The sequence below is a fragment of the Canis lupus genome, chromosome 18, assembly GCF_048164855.1.
Source record: "Canis lupus baileyi chromosome 18, mCanLup2.hap1, whole genome shotgun sequence".
NCBI classification, from domain to species: Eukaryota; Metazoa; Chordata; class Mammalia; order Carnivora; family Canidae; genus Canis; species Canis lupus.
In genome coordinates this window covers 12,214,104-12,233,845 of record NC_132855.1, presented here as the reverse complement: position 1 = coordinate 12,233,845, position 19,742 = coordinate 12,214,104, and the positions used below count along the sequence as shown (strand labels likewise).

Below are 19,742 nucleotides of genomic sequence, written 5' to 3'. Positions count from 1 at the left end.
CAGCATGAGTTATTTTGAAACATATAACATTTCTATTCCTATAACACACAGAGTGCACAGCTGCTGAAACTGAAGACTTTCCAGACAAAGAGGCCTTCCCTTGAAACTAAAAAAAAAAAAAAAAAAAAAGTCAGGTGCACTAATAACATTATGCTCAAAATGAGAAATGTGAACAATAGGAAACAGGAATTGCAAAATGTGTGCCTAGAATATTCTTTTCTTTTTTTTTTTTTGCCTAGAATATTCTTCAGCATTGTACAGGAGACCAAAAATCATTGCAAATTACCAAAATTATCTTTCTAATTAGGGCCTTTAAAGTAGAAACAACCCAGAAATGGTGTGTTTGATGCTTGTGTTATTTTTTTAAATGCAGAAATGTCAAATTAGAGCTAAAAATTGGAATATGTTTAAAATGTTGATATTTAATAAATTAGCATTTTTAACCCTCAGATTTCTATACATTATCATGTGGTTTACACAATAATTATAATATTTATAGAATACTACAGTGTTGTATAATATGATAGGCAAATTTGAGCAGTTTGAGGAACTTATTTTTCTTAAGATTGATTTATTTATTTTAGAAAGAAAATAAGTGGGCCAAGGGAGAAGGAGAGAGAGAATCTTAAGCAGACTCCCAGCTGACCATGGAGCCTGATGCTGGACTGGATTCCATGACTCTGAGATCATGACCTGAGCCAAAATCAAGAGTCAGATGGTCAACTGACAGCCACCCAGGGATCCTGAGGAACTTATTTTTCTTTCAATATTTGCCACTTATTTCTGTGAATGTGTGCATATCTTCTTTCTGAGATAATGTTGAATCTAAAGAGTGAGGCTATGGACAAACGCACTCATATCATAATCAATATAATATATATCAATGACAGATCTAATCACCAAAATATAAGAATAGTAGTTCTAGATCCCCAAGGGGTTACAGAATAATTCTATACATTTTGTAAAGGAAATATCATATATGTATAATCTTTCATCCCAAACATAGTACACAGCTTATCTCTCCTTTTTGTTTTTTATAATATCACTTTTTCTCCTATTATCTACAAAACTTGGTCTGAATGATTTTTTTTTAAGTGGATTCTTGCAGTAGTCATAAAACTTTAGTACTTCTTGACAATCAGCCTTGCTGTCATTTTGCAACCTGGACTTTTCATTTTAAGAGGTTGATTTTTCAATGCTAGTATGTTTGAAATAGTTTTGAGGTTTTGTGGTTGCTGTCGACACTGCGGAACTTATAACACTTTGGTTTCCTTTTGCTTTAGTGAACTGGCCAGGCCTCTGGCGTGCTTGCAGACCATGGAAGTGTCCAGTGGGCTTACTATTAGAAAAGAATCCTATACAGAACTCAAATAGGTGGCCCATCTCTTCACCTCCCTGAGAAGTCTGGCTTTTTCAGGTAAGTGCAGAAGACCTGGGGTGGAGGGCTCATGAATGAAAGTTGTGCTTAAAGAGCATGCTAAACTTGCCAGTGAAGCTCTAGTTCAGAATCTTCAGGGTGTCTGGATGGCTCAATTGGTTGAGCATCTCCTTTTTTCAGGTCATGATTTCAGGGTCCTGGGATTGAGCCCTGCATCAGGCTCCCTGCTCAGGTCATGATCTCAGGATTCTGGGATCGAATCCCCCATCAAGCCCTGCACTGGGCTCTCTGCTCAGTGGGAAGTCTGCTTTTCTATCTCTCACTGCTCCTCCTTCTGCTCATATTCTCTCTCTCTCAAATAAATTAATAAAATCTTTTTTTTAAAGAAAAATCTTCAGCCTTGCTGTAAAAAGCAAGCTTATTTACTCTAATCACAATTCCTCCTTTAGAGAAAGAATTGTCTAGTTCTTCCTTTGTAGTACAGAAGTAGTACACCTACTTCTTATAAGTGGTTAAATATGAACAAAAGCGGTTTCAGAATCTGTCAAAAGAAAAAAGAGAGTCTGGCTAAAACCATCATAGAGTTCTTTAGGGCATTTGATACTGCATTTATATATCACTGAAATGTTTATATTTTAAGTGGTATTTTTTTCACTATGAAAATCTTTAAACTCTATTACTGGTAATATTCTCACATATGATTTAAAATTATTCTAGCAGCCCTAATAACAGAAAAAATCAATAGTAATCAGCTATTGGAATTTGTAAAAGAAATATTTTCAAAATAACATGTGTAATAATGGTTATTATAATTCTTTTCATTCTATTTTTGTAGTACTACATGAAAGGAGGAATCTGAAAATAACACAAAAGTTAAAAACAACATCTGTTCAGATAATTTTACATTAAGCTTCTTTTCCACCTTTATTTCCTTTTTACAAGAAGTACTGCACATCAAATATGTGAAATAGAATATAACGTAAACTTAAAGTCAGTAATGTACAACCTGAGTTTGAGAGTTTAATATTGCTTCTTTTTTTAAAAAAAAATATTTTATTTATTTATTTATTTATTTATTTATTTATTTATTTATTTATTTATGAGGGAGGGAGAGCCTGGGTGGGAGGGAGAGGCAGAGAGAGAAGGTGAAGCACACTCTCCACCAAGCAGGGAGCCTGACTTGGGGCTTGGGCCTAGGACCTCAAGATCATGATGACCTGAGCTGAAGGCAGATGTTTAACTGACTAAGCCACCCAGGTACCCCTAATTGCTTCTTTAATAAATCTGTGATATACTTTTGGATAGGTCACTTAATTACTGGATTTCAACTTCTTAATTAAATGCATAATTGTTTATCTAAGAAATTTTATTAGGGACTCCAGATTTACAACTCCTTGTTTTCTTTTTTATTGGGTTTAAGTCAATTAGTCAATATTTTAACGGATCAACAGGAGTAATGGGAAGACCAATAGAGAAGGAATCAGGTGGTATGAATCCAAGTCTTTTATTTTCTTGTAATTGGCTGAGTGATTTAGAAAATATTTTCTAACCATTCTAAGCCAAGGTTTGGCAAATTTTTTCTGTGAAAGACTGGATAGTAAATATTTTAGGTTTTGCAGGCCAACAGGCAAAATTGAAGATAATATGAAGGTAATATGAAACCATTTAAAAATGTAAAAGCCATCTTAGCTCACAGGCAGTACAAAAATGGAAGATGAGCTATATTTGGCCTTAGGGCCATAATTGTCCAACCCCTGTTATAGGTAATAATTTTCATCAATTATAAAATGGAAGATGTAGGAGTTCATAGATGATACATAGAGTGATCCACCAATCCCCTAAAATTGTATACAAAAATCTGAGTGTATGTAAACATGTTATTTTTTAATAGGACAAAAGGTTCACATATTTCATCAGATTTTCAAAGGATTCAAAATCCAATTAAGGTCAAGGATCATAGAACTAGCTGATGACTAAAGATGTTCTCCAAATTTGAAATTTAGTGAAATATTTAATTGAGTACCTAGTATGTCTAAGCTACTGTGTTAACATTATAATAGATGTTAGCATATTATGACCAAAATAACATGTCAAAATATATTAAAGATTGTAATTTGCACAAATCAATGATATCCTTCAAAGTAATAACTTTGAGAAAAATTCTGTAATTAGTCAGACATTTCTGAGATAGTACCTTGCAAAGTATCTTCATAATTCACAGTATAATTATGTCAAAATATTAACCAAATATTCTTATTACCTCATCTTGTTTTTGATGACAATGATATTAGTTATGACCATTATAATCAGACTTAACCTAAGCAGAATTTCTTTCCTAAAAATATGATTTCCTTAAGAGCAGGAACTATACTTTTTTCATCTTTGTATTTGGGAATAGTGTTTGCCACATAGGAAGTGCTCAACATCTCTGGAATGGATATATAAATGAATGAATGAATGAATGAAAAGATGAAGACACCATCATGGTGATTTTGTGCCATAGATACCAAAGGCTTAGAATCCAAAATGCCCTAAGAACAGTAGTCACTAAGGTCAAAGATTGGTTCTCTTTTTGATGTTGGACATAACTGTGATTTCAAAATACTTGGTCAACTAAAGATTGCAGTTCCTGAAGATTAAGTCACCTTTTCCAAAAAAAGTGAAGTTTGCTGAATGTAATTCACGTGTTACAGATGTTCCAGTGACCTAGTCTGGGAGATGGGGTGATATGAGAGTGATGTTTTGTTGAAGGAGTAGCAGTATGCTCAGCATCTAAGCCATTCCCGCTGAGACCAAGTAGGAGGTTGTATCAGCTGGAGCATTATACCTAAATGGTAGGCTTTCTGGGGCAATCCAAAAGTCAGATCTAACAGAATTTAGAGTATCACTATGCTCCCTAAAAAAGAAATTTAGCCTCATTTCCATTGCCTGGCCAATTGATGGTGCCAAAATCTGAGTACCATTCTCTGGGAATTCCCCAAAGCTACATGGGGTAGGTAGAGAATGACTTGGATCTAAAAGTACCTCTCTTCTCTATCTAGGAATAATTTCATTTTCTGAAAGAGAAACTCGTGCTACAATAGCTGGTTTGTGATTCATTCACTTCTCTTGGGAAATTTAAGTCTTAAGATTTAAAAAAAAATTTAAGAAATGTTAATGAAAAGCCTGCATAATCTACATGTATCTGGAGTTATGCCTGAAATGTCCTTATTCAAAAAAGTACATCCTACCTCCTTTCCTGCCTTCACTCCCCCTCCACCTCTAAAAGCTGTTAGGGAAACAGCAACATACTATTCATTTTGGGTTGTAATTATAGAGCTTGCTTGTGTAGTGTCACTCTGCATTAAACAGCACCATTTGTTCAACCGTTTAGAGGTTGTGCTAGAGTCATATTCCTGGATCTCCTTAGGGATTGAGATTAGTCCACATATAGGCCAAAACCCAAAACCTTTGTAAATGGGATCTCAAATATATATATATATTTGAATGAATGAATGAATGAGTGAATGAATGAATGAAAAGATGAAGACACCATCATGGTGATTTTGTGCCATAGATACCAAAGGCTTAGAACCCAAAATGCCCTAAGAACAGTAGTCACTAAGGTCAAAGATTGGTTCTCTTTTTGATGTTGGACATAACTGTGATATATATATAATTTATTTATTCACGAGAGACACAGGGAGAGAGAGACATAGGCAGAGGGAAAAACAGGCTCCACACAGGGAGCCTGATGTGGGATGCGATCCCTGGACTCCAGGATCACTCCCTGAGCTGAAGGCAGGCTCTTTAACCACTGAGCCACCCTGCATCCTGGATCTCAAATATATAATCCAATATGTTCAAGGTCCAAGGTCTTACTTAGATTATGACACGAAGCCTAGTCCCCTCCCAAAGGATTTCTGAGACTCTCAAGGAAGTGCTTTAGGAAGCCCAAGGCAGCAAGCGTCGCTCGTCTGACTGCTGCCCCAGGATCTATTTGCAGATCACCTCTGAAACTTTCTGGTCAGTTTCTCTCCAAAAAGTGGGTAAGGTGCCTCTGGTTCCCTTTCAAACACAACTAACTTGAATCTGTGACAATTTTTTTTTGAAAAACTTTTTCTTGAAGGACTAGACTAGGTAACAAATATTTTAGGCTTCAGAGGCCATACAATCTCTGACACAACTACTCAATTCTTCAGGTATCATGCAAAAGCAAATAGTGCATTAATACAAAACTTGATTTATAAAAACAAATGGCTGGTTCACAGCCTATAGTTTGTTGGCCCATGAACTATATTGAAGGCTTGATGACAACTGAAAAAGTTACAGAGGAAAGTGAAAGTCTCAAAGTTAGAATCACCTGGTAGAGGTATCAGTACTGTACTTCTTCCTGGAAGTCCCCAGGAGCCATCTCTCCTTGGCCCTGGTTTGTGGCCATGCTACTGAGGCCACTCACGAATCTGGGGCAGAGCTCTACCCTTCTTCCCTTTACAACCTAAATTTGGGTTTCTCCCTTCCTATGTGAGGCTCTGCTTAAATAATAAGTTCATTATATATATATATATATATATATATATATATATAATATATATTATAATATATAATATATAATAAGCTCCACTCAAAAATAAGTTTGTACAGGGGCACCTTGGTGGCTCGGTCAGTTAAGTGTCTGTCTCTTGATTTTGGCTTAGATCATGATCTCAGAGTAGTGAGATGGAGCTCTGTGCTGGACGCGGAGCCTGCTTAAGATTCTTTCTCTCTCCCTCTCCCCCTTTCCCTCTCTAAAAAAATAATAATAAATTCATACTACAATCATCTCTAAAAAGCAAAGCCTGTTGAACAGAAATGTGATCCATTTAGGTCTGAAGCATCTTCAATACCTTCCATTTATTTGTATTACTAAAAAGCTCACCAAAATTATCTTTTCTTGACTAAAGGTAGACTCTGCCCTAAAAACAAATTATTTTCCTGTTTCTTATTTTTATTTTGGTAAAGTACACACAAAATTTACCATTTTAACTCTTTTTAAGTGTATAGTTCATTGGCATTAACTATATCCACCTTATTATACAATCATCACCACTATCCATTTCTAGAATTTTTTCATCATACTAAACTGAAACTCTGTACCCACCAGACAATAACTCCCTACCTCACCCCTGGTAACCACTATTCTACTTTTTGCCTCTTTCAAGTTGACTATTCTGAGTCCTTAACATAAATGGATTCATAGTATCTGCTCTTTTCTGTAAAGACAAATTCTTGCTTCTATTGTTAGAATCACATGAAAAAATAAATTGCCTGTCTCTTCTGGATTCCAGCTATTTCTGGCTTGGAAATATTGGGGCCTAGTCTGAGAAAACCTGGTGTGAATCATCTCCCACTATTCTCCAAACTGGTTCCCCTGTGTCAATTATTACAACATCTCACCTTTCCCCAAATTCACATTACACATTATCTTCTTCTTAATACTGTGATCCATGCCTAGAATGGCACTACCTCACTTTCCTCGGTGGGACTCCTAGTCATCAGAACCAGTACAGCAACTACATGTTGATGTTGGTAGGTGGAATTGTTCTGTCACTTGGTGCATTAGAAAAACTTTCCCCTCCTATGAGTGTTTTTCCCTCCTATGGGTGTCTCCTTCAGTACTAACACACAATGCCTCACCTCTGACACTTCTGGTTACCAAATGTATAGAGGCTTCTCCTCCCTCATCAAGTAATTCTCCATAACACTAGCAGGGTGGCCTCTAATTTAATTTAGTCTGACACTCTCTACCTAGAGATAGGGCCAGACCCCACAGGTTAAAGGCCCAGTCCCACCAAATGGTTCCCAGCTTGCCTCAGATACCAATCACAAGTGGTAGGTCCTTATGATACCCATAACTCTGTCAGATTTGGCTGCAAATGGGGTTTCTACTATTCCCTCCTCAGGTCTGATTAATTTGTTAGAGCATCTCATAGAACTCAGAGAAATACTTACTTAATGTTGACCAGTTTATTAACAGATATGATATAGGACACAAATGAACAGCCAGATGAAGAGATATGTAAGGCAAGGTCTGGGTAGGGGCCCTGAGCACTGGAGCTCTTGTCCTTGTTGAGTTAGGGTACCCCTCCGCACCCAGTGTGGATATGTTCATCGACCCGGAAGCTCTCTAAAGCCCCAACTCCCCTGCTCTTAGGATATTATAGACTTCTTCATTTGGCATGATCAATTATTAACTCCATTTCCAGCCCTCGCCATGCTCTTGTGGATGGGGGATGGAGCTGAAAATTCTAAGTTTCTAACTGGGATTTGATCATTCTGGTGACCAGCCCTCACTGAGAGGCTATCCGCAAGCCCACCCAGAATCACCACCATGAAACAGGATGTTTCTAGTACTCTTATCACTTAGGGACTTATAAGGGGTTAAGGAATCCTGTGTCAGGGACTGAGGGCAGAGACAAATATATGTATTTCTTGTTATTTCATACATGTATAATGGCACTCATGTAATTTATCACACAGTGCCTTAGATTATTTTATTATGCAGGTCTTCTCTTTTCCCTAGGTCGTAATCTCTTTGCAGAGCAGTGACCATATCTATCGCAGACTTTACTCTATGCAAGGGCCTGATTTAGAGAAGCTTTAGCTGGGCTTTGGACAAGATATGCAACAATTAAAAAAATAAAAGAAATTTCTCATTCATCAGTCTGCACCCCCCCATCAGTCTCTCTCTATATACACCATTTTATGTATAATATATCTTAAAAACATCTCTACCAACAGCAAAATTATTAAGTTGGCCTGTTCCAGATCTCTTCTCATGAAACAAATATCACATAAAACTTTTTAGGTTTTGGGGTGCCTGGATGGCTCAGTAAGTCGAGCATCTTCCTTCAGCTCAGGTCATGATCCCTGGGTCCTGGGATTGAGCCCTGTATTGGGCAACCTGCTCAGCTGGAGTCAGCTTTTCCCTCTGCCCCTCCTCCTGCCCATGTTTGCACTCTCTCTCTCTCTCTCTCTCTCTCTGAAATAAATAACTAAAATCTTTAAAGAAAAAAAAATTTTTAGGTTCTCTTGTTTTCAGGAAAAAATTTTTAATAGTAAAATAGACATTTTTATACTTACTTCACTCTTTATAATACTATAGGTAGAGAGACATGTAGAAATACTCAAAGATGTTTATGACTCCTGTCTAGGAGACATTATTAATACATTTGGAAAGAGACAATTTGTCCATGTAAAACAAATGCAAAGATCATGTCATTATGGGAATCTATATTTGTCAAATTTTTTAATGGCTAATAAGCCAGAGATAGGTATAATAATCTTTATTTTACTATTAAATTTTTCCAGAAAATTTAATTAAAAGAACCTGAGAGTTTAATGTCAAACTATCTTCACTGAGAATATCTGAAACAGGCCAATTCTAAGATGTTGCTCTTGGCAGAGACATTTACAGAAAAAAATGGTTAGATAATTTTTATTAGATTGAATAAAAAGAAAAAGAACATTGAATAAAAGTCATTAGCTAAATGATGTATAGGTAGCTAGTTTTCTCTACCAGGTCTTAATCCTATTAAGGCTTATTAGAAAAAATTGAAAGCCTTTTATCAAGAATATTAATTGCTTCCCAGAAGAACATACCGAAGTGGATTACACAAAAAGCTCTCTTCCAGGCTAGGTTTAGATCATTTTTCCTTTACAGTGCTAATAACAGAATCAAAGATTAAGGTCACCTGGATACTGCTGCAGGTCAGGAAAGCGAATTTTATTAAGTCCTGAGTTTTCCCTAGCAGCCTCCATACTCAGGCATGAGTTGCATGATGTGGACTCCGAGTGCTGGGGTAATTTAGTGAGTTTGAAGGTCAGTAAAGACGGAGAGGGTTGGGACTCTCAACTGAGTCTTAGTAAGTGAAATTTGGAGGACTAACAAGGAATGTGACACTCAGTTACATTAAAACAGTTTTTTTTGTTTTTTTTTTATTTTATTTATTTATTTATTTATTTTTTGTTTTGTTTTAATAAGTAAAGTTTCATTAGAACACAGCTACATGCATCTGTCCATGTCTGATCTATGGCTGCTTTCCTACTACAAGGATGGCTGAGTGATCCTGGAAGGGACTATATGACCTGCAAACCAAAAATATTTACTATGATTTTTTTTACAAAAAATTTTTTTGCCAGTCTCTGATAATATAGCAAAGGATTTTTTTTTCTGTTGTAAATAAAGTTGAAAGCTATTTATTTATTTAGATTTTATTTTTTTGAAGTAATCTCTACAGCCAGTGTGGGGCTCAAACCTACAACATCATCTTACTAAGTTACCTCATGGTTCCCCATGTTATATGTTCTCCCTCCAGGCAATGAGTAATAAACCAGAGTTATTCATCTACACGGGTCCCTGTGGTCCCTAGAGCCTTTTACTGAATGTCACTGACAGATGGGACAGTGAAGTGGAAATAATTTCAATTTGTTTTATTATAAGAACTATAACCTCTACAGTGGCAGTAGGAGGGAAGAAGGGTGATGATTATTGAATAATACTGTGTCCTGGGCATTTTCATTTGTTAATACTCTTGATCCTTATTCTCGTTTGAGTTAGATGTGATCTCTTTTACTGACACAAAAGTTGAGGCTTATTGGAGTTGACCAAGGAGTGGGGCATAGCAGATGTGTTTGTCACTTAGAAGTATACAAAGGCTGAGAGACTCATGATTTTTTATAAAGAAAACCTAGCTAAAAGGAATAAAGCTATGTCTCTCCCCCTGGGGTAGCCTCTCTTGTATGTATTGAACAGCAATGGGCACCTGGGCCATGATGCCAGATCATCTCTCTGAATATTTTAGAAACATCTCTGTTCCTCCTTCTCATAGACATAAGTTCTTGGGCAGCTGTTGGTTATGTCCTTGCTATTAGCACTTAAAATAGAAGGTAAGGGGGGTGCCTGGGTGGTTTAGTGGGTTAAGTGTCCCACTCATCATTTTGACTCAGGTCATAATCTAATGGGTTGTGAGATCGAGCCCTATTGGGCTTCATGAGTATTTGTATGATTTTATATTTAAAATTGAATATCACACAATGATCTTTTTCATGAAAATTAAGTCATAAAATTTATCCATTAATTTATACCCAGCTCCTACATATTTCTATGGATATAGCCCACTAGATAATATTCTTTCTTTTGGAAGAATAACCTATGTTCTTCCTCTCCCACAAGCTCAGTTTAAAACCACCCTTAAATAACAATTAAGAAAATAATAATCTATAAATATATTTTTTTTTATTTATTGGTGTTCAATTTACTAACATACAGAATACCCAGTGCCCGTCACCCATTCACTTCCACCCCCCGCCCTCCTCCCCTTCTACCACCCCTAGTTCGTTTCCCAGAGTTCGCAGTCTTTACGTTCTGTCTCCCTTTTTGATATTTCCCACACATTTCTTCTCCCTTCCCTTATTTTCCCTTTCACTATTATTTATATTCCCCAAATGAATGAGAACATATAATGTTTGTCCTTCTCTGACTGACTTACTTCACTCAGCATAATACCCTCCAGTTCCATCCACGTTGAAGCAAATGGTGGGTATTTGTCATTTCTAATAGCTGAGTAATATTCCATTGTATACATAAACCACATCTTCTTTATCCATTCATCTTTCGTTGGACACCGAGGCTCCTTCCACAGTTTGGCTATAGTGGCCATTGCTGCTAGAAACATCGGGGTGCAGGTGTCCCGGCGTTTCATTGCATTTGTATCTTTGGGGTAAATCCCCAACAGTGCAATTGCTGGGTCGTAGGGCAGGTATATTTTTAACTGTTTGAGGAACCTCCACACAGTTTTCCAGAGTGGCTGCACCAGTTCACATTCCCACCAACAGTGTAAGAGGGTTCCCTTTTCTCCGCATCCTCTCCAACATTTGTTGTTTCCTGCCTTGTTAATTTTTCCCATTCTCACTGGTGTGAGGTGGTATCTCATTGTAGTTTTGATTTGTATTTCCCTGATGGCAAGTGATGCAGAGCATTTTCTCATATGCATGTTGGCCATGTCTATGTCTTCCTCTGTGAGATTTCTGTTCATGTCTTTTGCCCATTTCATGATTGGATTGTTTGTTTCTTTGGTGTTGAGTTTAATAAGTTCTTTATAGATCTTGGAAACTAGCCCTTTATCTGATATGTCATTTGCAAATATATTCTCCCATTCTGTAGGTTGTCTTTGAGTTTTGTTGACTGTATCCTTTGCTGTGCAAAAGCTTCTTATCTTGATGAAGTCCCAATAGTTCATTTTTGCTTTTGTTTCTTTTGCCTTCGTGGATGTATCTTGCAAGAAGTTACTGTGGTCATCAAGACAGTGTGGTACTGGCACAAAAACAGACACATAGATCAGTGGAACAGAATAGAGAATCCAGAAGTGGACCCTGAACTTTATGGGCAACTAATATTCGATAAAGGAGGAAAGACTATCCATTGGAAGAAAGACAGTCTCTTCAATAAATGGTGCTGGGAAAATTGGACATCCACATGCAGAAGAATGAAACTAGACCACTCTCTTTCACCATACACAAAGATAAACTCAAAATGGATGAAAGATCTAAATGTGAGACAAGATTCCATCAAAATCCTAGAGAAGAACACAGGCAACACCCTTTTTGAACTCGGCTATAAATATATTTTTTCATACATTTAAGTGGGGTTGTCACAGGAGGAAAGGAGGGGATCCTTGCTTTGTGACACAAGGGAGACTTTTGCTAAGCACCATTATATCTCAGCACACCTCTGTCTTCCCTTTCATTTCACTTCTACACAGAGTTGCCAGATGTAGAAAACCAAAATAGAGGACTCCCAGTTAAATGTGAATTTTGGATAAGTGACAAATACTTTTTAAAATATATATATGTCCCAAGTATTGCATGGGATACTTGTACAAAAATAACTATTAATCTGAATTTCAGGGATCCCTGGGTGGCGCAGCGGTTTAGCGCCTGCCTTTGGCCCAGGGCACGATCCTGGAGACCCGGGGTCGAATCCCACGTCGGGCTCCTGGTGCATGGAGCCTGCTTCTCCCTCTGCCTGTGTCTCTGCCTCTCTCTCTCTCTCTCTGTGTGTGACTATCATAAATAAATAAAAATTAAAAAAAAATAATCTGAATTTCAGATCAATTGGGTATCTTCTATTTTATCTGTCAATTCTACACGTGAATACTTACAGCTCAGTTTTCGCATGGTGACTTCTCTGGTATAATAGAATTGAATTCAATTTCCTGCTCAGCCACATAGAGAGCCCTGCCTGGGCAACCTAGTTGACCTGGAGGTAATAATTCTTATTGCAGAGAGCTATTATAAGGATTACAAGGAGAGAATGCAAATAAATCTCCTAGGTTAGGGCCAGGAATAGGCAGCTGCTCAACAAATACTGGCCAAATGTTTTTCTCCTTTCTTCATTTAAATTCTCTCTCTCTCTCTCTCTTTCTCCTCTAAAATAATAAATAAAATCTTAAGATAAAGAGGAAAGGCATCTGGGTGGTTCAGTTGGTTAAGCTTCTGTCTTCAGCTCAGGTCATGATTTTAGGGTCCTGGATTGAGTCCTGCATCGGTCTTTCCACTAAGCAGGGAGTCTGCTTGTTCCTTTCCCCATGCCCTGGCCCATATTCCCTTTCTCTCTCTTCTCTCAAATAAATAAATAAAATCTTAAAAAAAATTCTCTCAATTCTTCTCCCAGCCTCTCTTGAGAAGACGTAGGTGCTGCTCCCTTTTCCCTCACAATAGATGGTACCCTTTCTCCTCCTCCTCCTCCTCCTCCTCCTCCTCCTCCTCCTCCTCCTCCTCCTCCTCCTCTTCTTCTTCTTCTTCTTCTTCTTCTTCTTCTTCTTCTTCTTCTTCTTCTTCTTCTTCTTCTTCTTTTCTTCTTCTTCTTCTTCTTTTTTATTTTTTATTGGTGTTCAATTTACCAACATACAGAATAACCCCCAGTGCCCGTCACCCATTCACTCCCACCCCCCGCCCTCCTCCCCTTCTTCTTCTTCTTTTTTAAGTAGGCTCCATGCCCAGCAGGGCTTGAACTTACCATCCAAAAATCAAGACCTGACCTAAGATCAAGAGTCAGATGCTTAACTGACGGAGCCACCCAGGCGCTCCTATTTATTTATTTATTTATTTATTTATTTATTTATTTATTTATTTTATTTTTTTATTTATGTATTTATGATAGTCACAGAGAGAGAGAGAGAGAGAGAGAGAGAGAGATTGAGGCAGAGACATAGGCAGAGGGAGAAGCAGGCTTCATGCAAGGAGCCCGACATGGGACTCAATCCTGGGACTCCAGGATCAGGCCCTGGGCGCTTAAACTGCTGAGCCACCAGGCTGCCCTGATGATCTTTTTGACTGTAGAGTTTGTTCCACTTAAATGATTACTGAAATGTGCATCTATTCCTACCTTTCAATTTGTTGCTACTTGTGTACCTTTTTGTAGGTTTCATTTTACCCTTCCTTCCCTGGACCTTCTTTCCTTCCTTCTTTGATCTCTTTTCTTTGGAATCAATTGAACTTGCTTTTTTTTTCTTTTTTCTTTTTTTTAATATTTTATTTATTTATTCATGAGAGACACAGAGGGAGAAGCAGGCTCTGTGCAGGGAGCCTGACTTGGGACTCGATCCTGGGTCTCCAGGATCACACCCCAGGCTGAAGGCAGCACTAAACCTCTGGGCCACCGGGGCTGCTGCCTTCTCAAGTTTCATATTTTTGCCCAGTATTTTGGTTTTGTCTGATATTTTAACCCAACAAATTAGATATTATTATTGTTGTTTCATATAAAATCTGTTTAGATGCACCATATATTTACAGTTCCTTTGATTAGCAGTTTCTTTCCTTTGTGACTCAGATAGTGCTTCTTGTATAACTCTCCTTCTTTCTTAAATTTTATCTTCCACATGTTTAAAGATAAGTTGATGTTACACTCTTTCAATTTTTATTTGTACACAGTCTTCATTTTGCCCGTATTCTTGAAAAGATCATTTTGCTGGGTATACTTTGGACCTCGATAGTTATTTTTATTCTTGTTTTAAGATAATATCCTACTGTACTCTGGCCTCCACTGCTGCTTATAAGAAGCCACTGTATGTGTAAAGTATTTTCCTTTTGGGTGATTTGTGTTTTCTACTGGACTGCCTTTAAGATCAGCAGCCTCTTTTCCTTACTATTCTGCAGTTTCACTTTGTCGTGTTTAAGTATGGATTTTTTTTTCTTCATCCTGTTTAAGATTTTTTGAGCTTACTGAGCCTGATAATTGTTAATTTTTATCAATTCTGGAAAATTCTCAGCCATTATCTCTCAAAAAACTGCCTTTCTTTGCTCTATCTTCTGTTCTACAACAAATTTAGCATCCATGTCTCTTCTTTTTTATGATTTCTACTTTCTTGATAAGAACATAACATAGTTGCTGAGTAACTGAAGCCAGGCTCTGTTACTTAAATATAACGGCTCTCTTATTAGGTATGTAAATTTGTGCAAGTTACTTAACCTCTCTATGCCTCAGTTTTCTCATCTCTAAAACAGGGAAGCAACAGTATCTGCTTAATGGGATTATTGTGAGGATTACAAGAGAAATGATATGCAAAGTGCTAAGAAAGGTATACGGTGTGTTTGCTTTTAATATTTTTCTTTCTGTGCTGCATTCTGAGGAACTTTTTATTTTTTATTTTATTTTTTTTAAACTTTTATTTATTTATGATAGTCAGAGAGAGAGAGAGAGAGAGAGAGAGAGAGGCAGAGACACAGGCAGAGGGAGAAGCAGCCTCCATGCACCGGGAGCCCGATGTGGGATTTGATCCCGGGTCTCCAGGATCGTGCCCTGGGCCAAAGGCAGGCGCCAAACCGCTGCGCCACCCAGGGATCCCTGAGGAACTTTTTAATATCTATTACGCGGTTCACCAATTTTTGTTTCCTTTATCTAATATGTCCTTTGAGATGCTGGTTCTATTGGCATACTTTTCATTTTCAAAAGTATAATTTTGGCTATTTTAAAAATTGCCTGGTCATCCTTTTAATCTTTTACTTTTAATGTATTCTTTTATTTCTTTATATTTTTATATTTGCATTGACAGTTGCTTCTGCAGGGTACCTTCTGTAAGACACCAAGAAACCCTAGACCACTTTGAAAGTTGCTTATACTGGCCTCTCCTCACTGTGTTGGGAAAACATATTGAAGGAAGGGATAGAGCAGGGTCTCTGATTTGATAAAGCTGATTTGAAATGACTAAGAAATGGGTCTGACAAAAAAAGAAACCAAAGCCTGAGGCTGGGAATTCAATTTGAGATTGACACAGTGGCTTTTAATTTTTGGGTGCCCCTCAGAAATATTTGGAGAGCATTTTAAAAATATGGATGCCTAGGACCCTCTCCAGAGGTGGGAGGCAAGCATCAGTGTCTTTCAAAAGCTTTCCAGACAATTCTATTATGTAGCTGGCATCAACAAGAATACCATGAAAAAAACCTGAAACCACCCCAGGTGTTCCAAACAGGGAAGGATTTCATGTAGAGGATCAGATGCTGCAACACCATTGGGAAAGTCGAGAGAGTAAAGACGGGACAGCTGCTGTATTTTTTCTTTGGAAGCTTCAGGAAATATATAGCATAGGAATAGGAAATAGGAAACTCAGAAAACTGCCATTGAAAACTATAGCTGCTTATGCTCCAAGAAGCGTGATTCAGCAGAAGCCTGAGACCCTCCTCCAGAATGACTTCTCTGCTCTCTCCAGAAGCCCTTGGCCTGAATGCTGTCTACAAAGGAAAGGTGATGGCTTCTCTTTAGTTTCATCATCAAATTGTCATAGGAAACCCCTTATTATTAGTAGCATCTAACTCTAAACTCTGGCCAGGAAGTCTAGAGGATAGAGAGAAGGGCAGAAATGGTGCATATTTGTCAATATATTGAGAATCACTGGACTGACATAGGTAAACTTCCAAAACTCAGAGCATAGAAGAGGCTTAGGCTTATTAGTGACTCTGCACATCAAAATGTTTCTTGAAGCATTTTTCCAGATTCAAGAAGACTTGAGGTTAAGTTCTCCCAGTGGAGAGAATGTTTCTTGATCCTCCAGATTCCTATAAGCACCAAGAGGAAGTGGAAATATTTTCTTCCCCCTACAGTATCCTCAATTTCTGGCAGGGTTAAAGAATTCACAAATTAAGGACAAAACAAAGAATCTAAGTCAATGAATTAAGGGAACATTTTGAATCTGGTATTCAAATGGAGGGTTTAATGTTGAATACCACGAAAATGCAACTATAAAAAAAAGGAAAATATGTGTGGTACCAAAGCTCATATTCTTTGTTCTTCATGCCATTTTTAAAAGCAAGTCGTGGTTTGGATTATGTAGGGTTCTTTTTTAAATTTTTTCACATGACTGAGCATGGATGAAGGAAAATACAAGATACCCCTTTTCGTGTTGGTGGCTCCCCATTCCTGTTCCCTCTGAGAGCAACCACCCACCTGGTGTGTTCCCTACTTCTCACTCCCATGGCCTCTCCCTCTTCCTCTTTCTCCTCTATGCTTCCCCAAGCTTTTTCTCTTCTTCCCTTTATCTCCTTCCTGTTAAAGTATCTGGCAGTGGAGCTGGGCAGAAATGTGGTTAGATACGTGTGGGGTTTCTTGGGGGTGGAGTAACCTCAGACTCTGTGCCTGAGATTAAAAAAAAAAAATCATCCTAGAGGTAGACAGCTGCACCATGAGCCTCCCAGATCTTCTCCTCTCATAATAACGAGAAGAGATTGAATGTCTACTACTTGCCAAGATGATCATACTCAGGGTACCTAAATACAGCCCTTAGAACCATGTTTGCACATATTTAGTGCCTTAGTGTAGTATCATTACTAAATTTTCACAACTTGCAAAGCAGATAGTCCCATCATTCCCATTTTATGGATGAGGAAATAAAAGCTTAGAGGAATAAAGTAACTTGCTCAGTTTCAAATAGCTAATATCCAGATCAAGTGGTATACATCCCACCTATTCTGAAGTTTCCTGATTATACAAGCTTATTCCTCCAGGAATAAGGACATTGATAAACCAGAGTGTCCATTTAGTCTGGCCATATGAAGAAGTAAAACATACCATCTTAATTACCCTCATGATAAACATTTATAGAGTGCCATCTCTATACCAAGTCCTATTGATTGGTTTATTTAGATTATTTGCATGCAAGGAAAACAGTACAACTTTATGAAATATGCAACATTATAATAATCCAATTTTCAGATGAGGAAAATGAAGTATGGAGATATTAATTAAATAACTTGCCTAAGACAGCCCAGCTAGCAAATGATAAAGGCAGGACTTCAGTGCCAAAGCTTATAATTCTACGCTATGCTGGTAATCTTATTTACTTGCCTGAAGTAAGGACAGAAGGGTACAGAAGTTGACAGAAAAGAGAAAATACAGGAATAATCAGTCAGTTGATGAAGAAATATCACTTAGAAAGGAAAAAAACCCAAAACACTGAGAGTGTAAAACTCCCAAGAATAGAATTATAACTATGGTGGAGTTGTTATAGGGAGGTAAACTTCTATACAATATTATAAAGAACTCTCCTGCAATTATTTTTGTCTAACAATGCTGTGGGCTGCCTTGCAAAACAAGAGTATGAATTCTAGGATGATGGAAGTGTCTGGATGTGAAAGAAATTTCCTAAATTGAAAAGAACATTGGCGTATGTATGACTTCTTAAATAATATGTAATGTCTAAGATGCACTGGATCTAGGAGTTAGCTTATTTAAACCATCATAGCAGCCCAGCAGATTTAAGGATGTAATTTTATAAGTGGCCATGTTAAGCATGATGAGGAAAAATGATTGAATCTGAATCTAGTATCTGATCCTGCCAGCATTTCCCTCAAACTGTTTCCTGACAAGTTAGTTGGCAAAAAAGCTGGCCCAAAGTAGTCTGTGTTTCAGTTAAGCAGGACTTGTTCTTCCTAAATTTATTTTTGTGTTAGGAAGACACATTTCTTCCTCCACAGTTTAATAGAAATATTAACAGTGGTGACAAAAGAAGGTGCCATTTGCAGGGAGTGGAGAAAGCTAACCTTGACCTGGCAAGACCCAGGAAAATGAGTAATAATATCACGTCTGAGGGTAACAGTGTGTGTGGAAAGTCATGTATTCCTCCCAGGAAAAGGCAGATTACTTTAGGCAACTGGTAAGGGGGAACAAGGAGGCATGTGCAGGGTACTAAACCAATGCAAATAGGTCCTTTCCTTGCATAACCATTGACTTCCTCATGCAAGAGGATTAGAGCTGCAACAAGATGGCATAGCTCAAATGCCTTGCTTAAAGTGTATTCGAATGAGTATAACAATGGCTACCAGTCTTACATTTCATAGACTACAAGTCATGTTCAGGGATGGTATCTCACCCAAGCCTCCTCAACATTTTACATACAAAGGAAACAACTTAACGGCTTATACAGATTCTTTCTAGATAGTGTCTCATTTATCATCCAAGTGACCTTGAGATGGAGTTCTTACTAAACTATATTTTTAACTGAGCCAAGGAAAACTATATTAAATGCACAAGCAATAGCACCTATCCTGAGTGTATCTATAATGGTTGTTTTGTTTCTGCCATCAAAGTCATTAACATCAGGCAATTAAGAAGTATAAGGCAATTTTGTGGGAAGAAATATTAGAACTAATGTTTAAAAATGTTTATGAGTATGAAAATAGTATTTTTCTAATCACAAAAAATTTTTACAAAAAACACTGAAAAAGTAAACAGGAAGAAATGAAAATCATTCATAATCCAACTGCCCAAACCAATTACTCTTAAATATTTGATAGAGCCATTTTCAATAAATACATATTCAGATTATATAGACATCAGTGTATAAACAGTCTTGTCTTCTCTATCACATGAATTTTCTATGTTATTTAAGCATTATTTCAGAGGCTTAATAGGTCATATGTGTATAACATAATTAACTGACCATTAACAGTCTCTTTGCCTCTAATCTGTACATTTTATACATATTGCTAGTATTGCTCTTAATAATTCCTAGAAGAGGGATTACTTCCTTAAAGAGCATAACTGCTATTTGTGATCTAGCCATTAATTGCCAAATGGACATCTGGAAATGTGATCCCAATTTCAACTCTAATAAACAGTGTCACCTCATGTTTGCCAGCACTAATGACTGTCATGATATTTTACTTCACTAACTTTATAGGTGAAAAAGATCTTACCATTTCATTTTTCACTTATTTGAAAACCACTGATAACAGATCACTTTACCCTGTCAGCACAATTCATTAAAGGCACAGATAAAAGAAGTATCTGTAAAGGGCAGTCTTAAACTAGATGTTTCTGCCAACAGTATAGATCAGATCATCACAAGTAACT

General features: G+C 37.4%; 2 protein-coding genes across 12 annotated transcripts in view; one reads left to right on the top strand and one right to left on the bottom strand.

The window, feature by feature from the left end:
- Window positions 1–19,742, bottom strand: part of THAP5 (THAP domain containing 5) — a 145,440-nt gene that overhangs the window by 70,077 nt on the left and 55,621 nt on the right. Inside the window, exon 4 of one of the 8 annotated variants that reach the window (XM_072783464.1) lies at window positions 11,681–11,711. The exons of the other annotated variants lie outside the window; for them this stretch is intronic. Coding sequence (XP_072639565.1) covers window positions 11,696–11,711 — 16 coding nt within the window. The 3' untranslated portion in view covers window positions 11,681–11,695. Of the gene's footprint in view, window positions 1–11,680; window positions 11,712–19,742 lie in introns of those variants that run through there. 8 annotated transcript variants of the gene reach the window in all.
- GPR141 (G protein-coupled receptor 141) overlaps window positions 1,266–19,742 on the top strand; it is a 46,099-nt gene continuing 27,622 nt past the window's right edge. Inside the window, exon 1 of one of the 4 annotated variants that reach the window (XM_072783467.1) lies at window positions 1,266–1,417. The gene's annotated coding sequence lies outside the window, so the exon portion shown is untranslated. The remainder of the gene's footprint in view (window positions 1,418–19,742) is intronic. The other 3 variants (XM_072783468.1, XM_072783471.1, XM_072783469.1) reach the window with 3 other exon arrangements.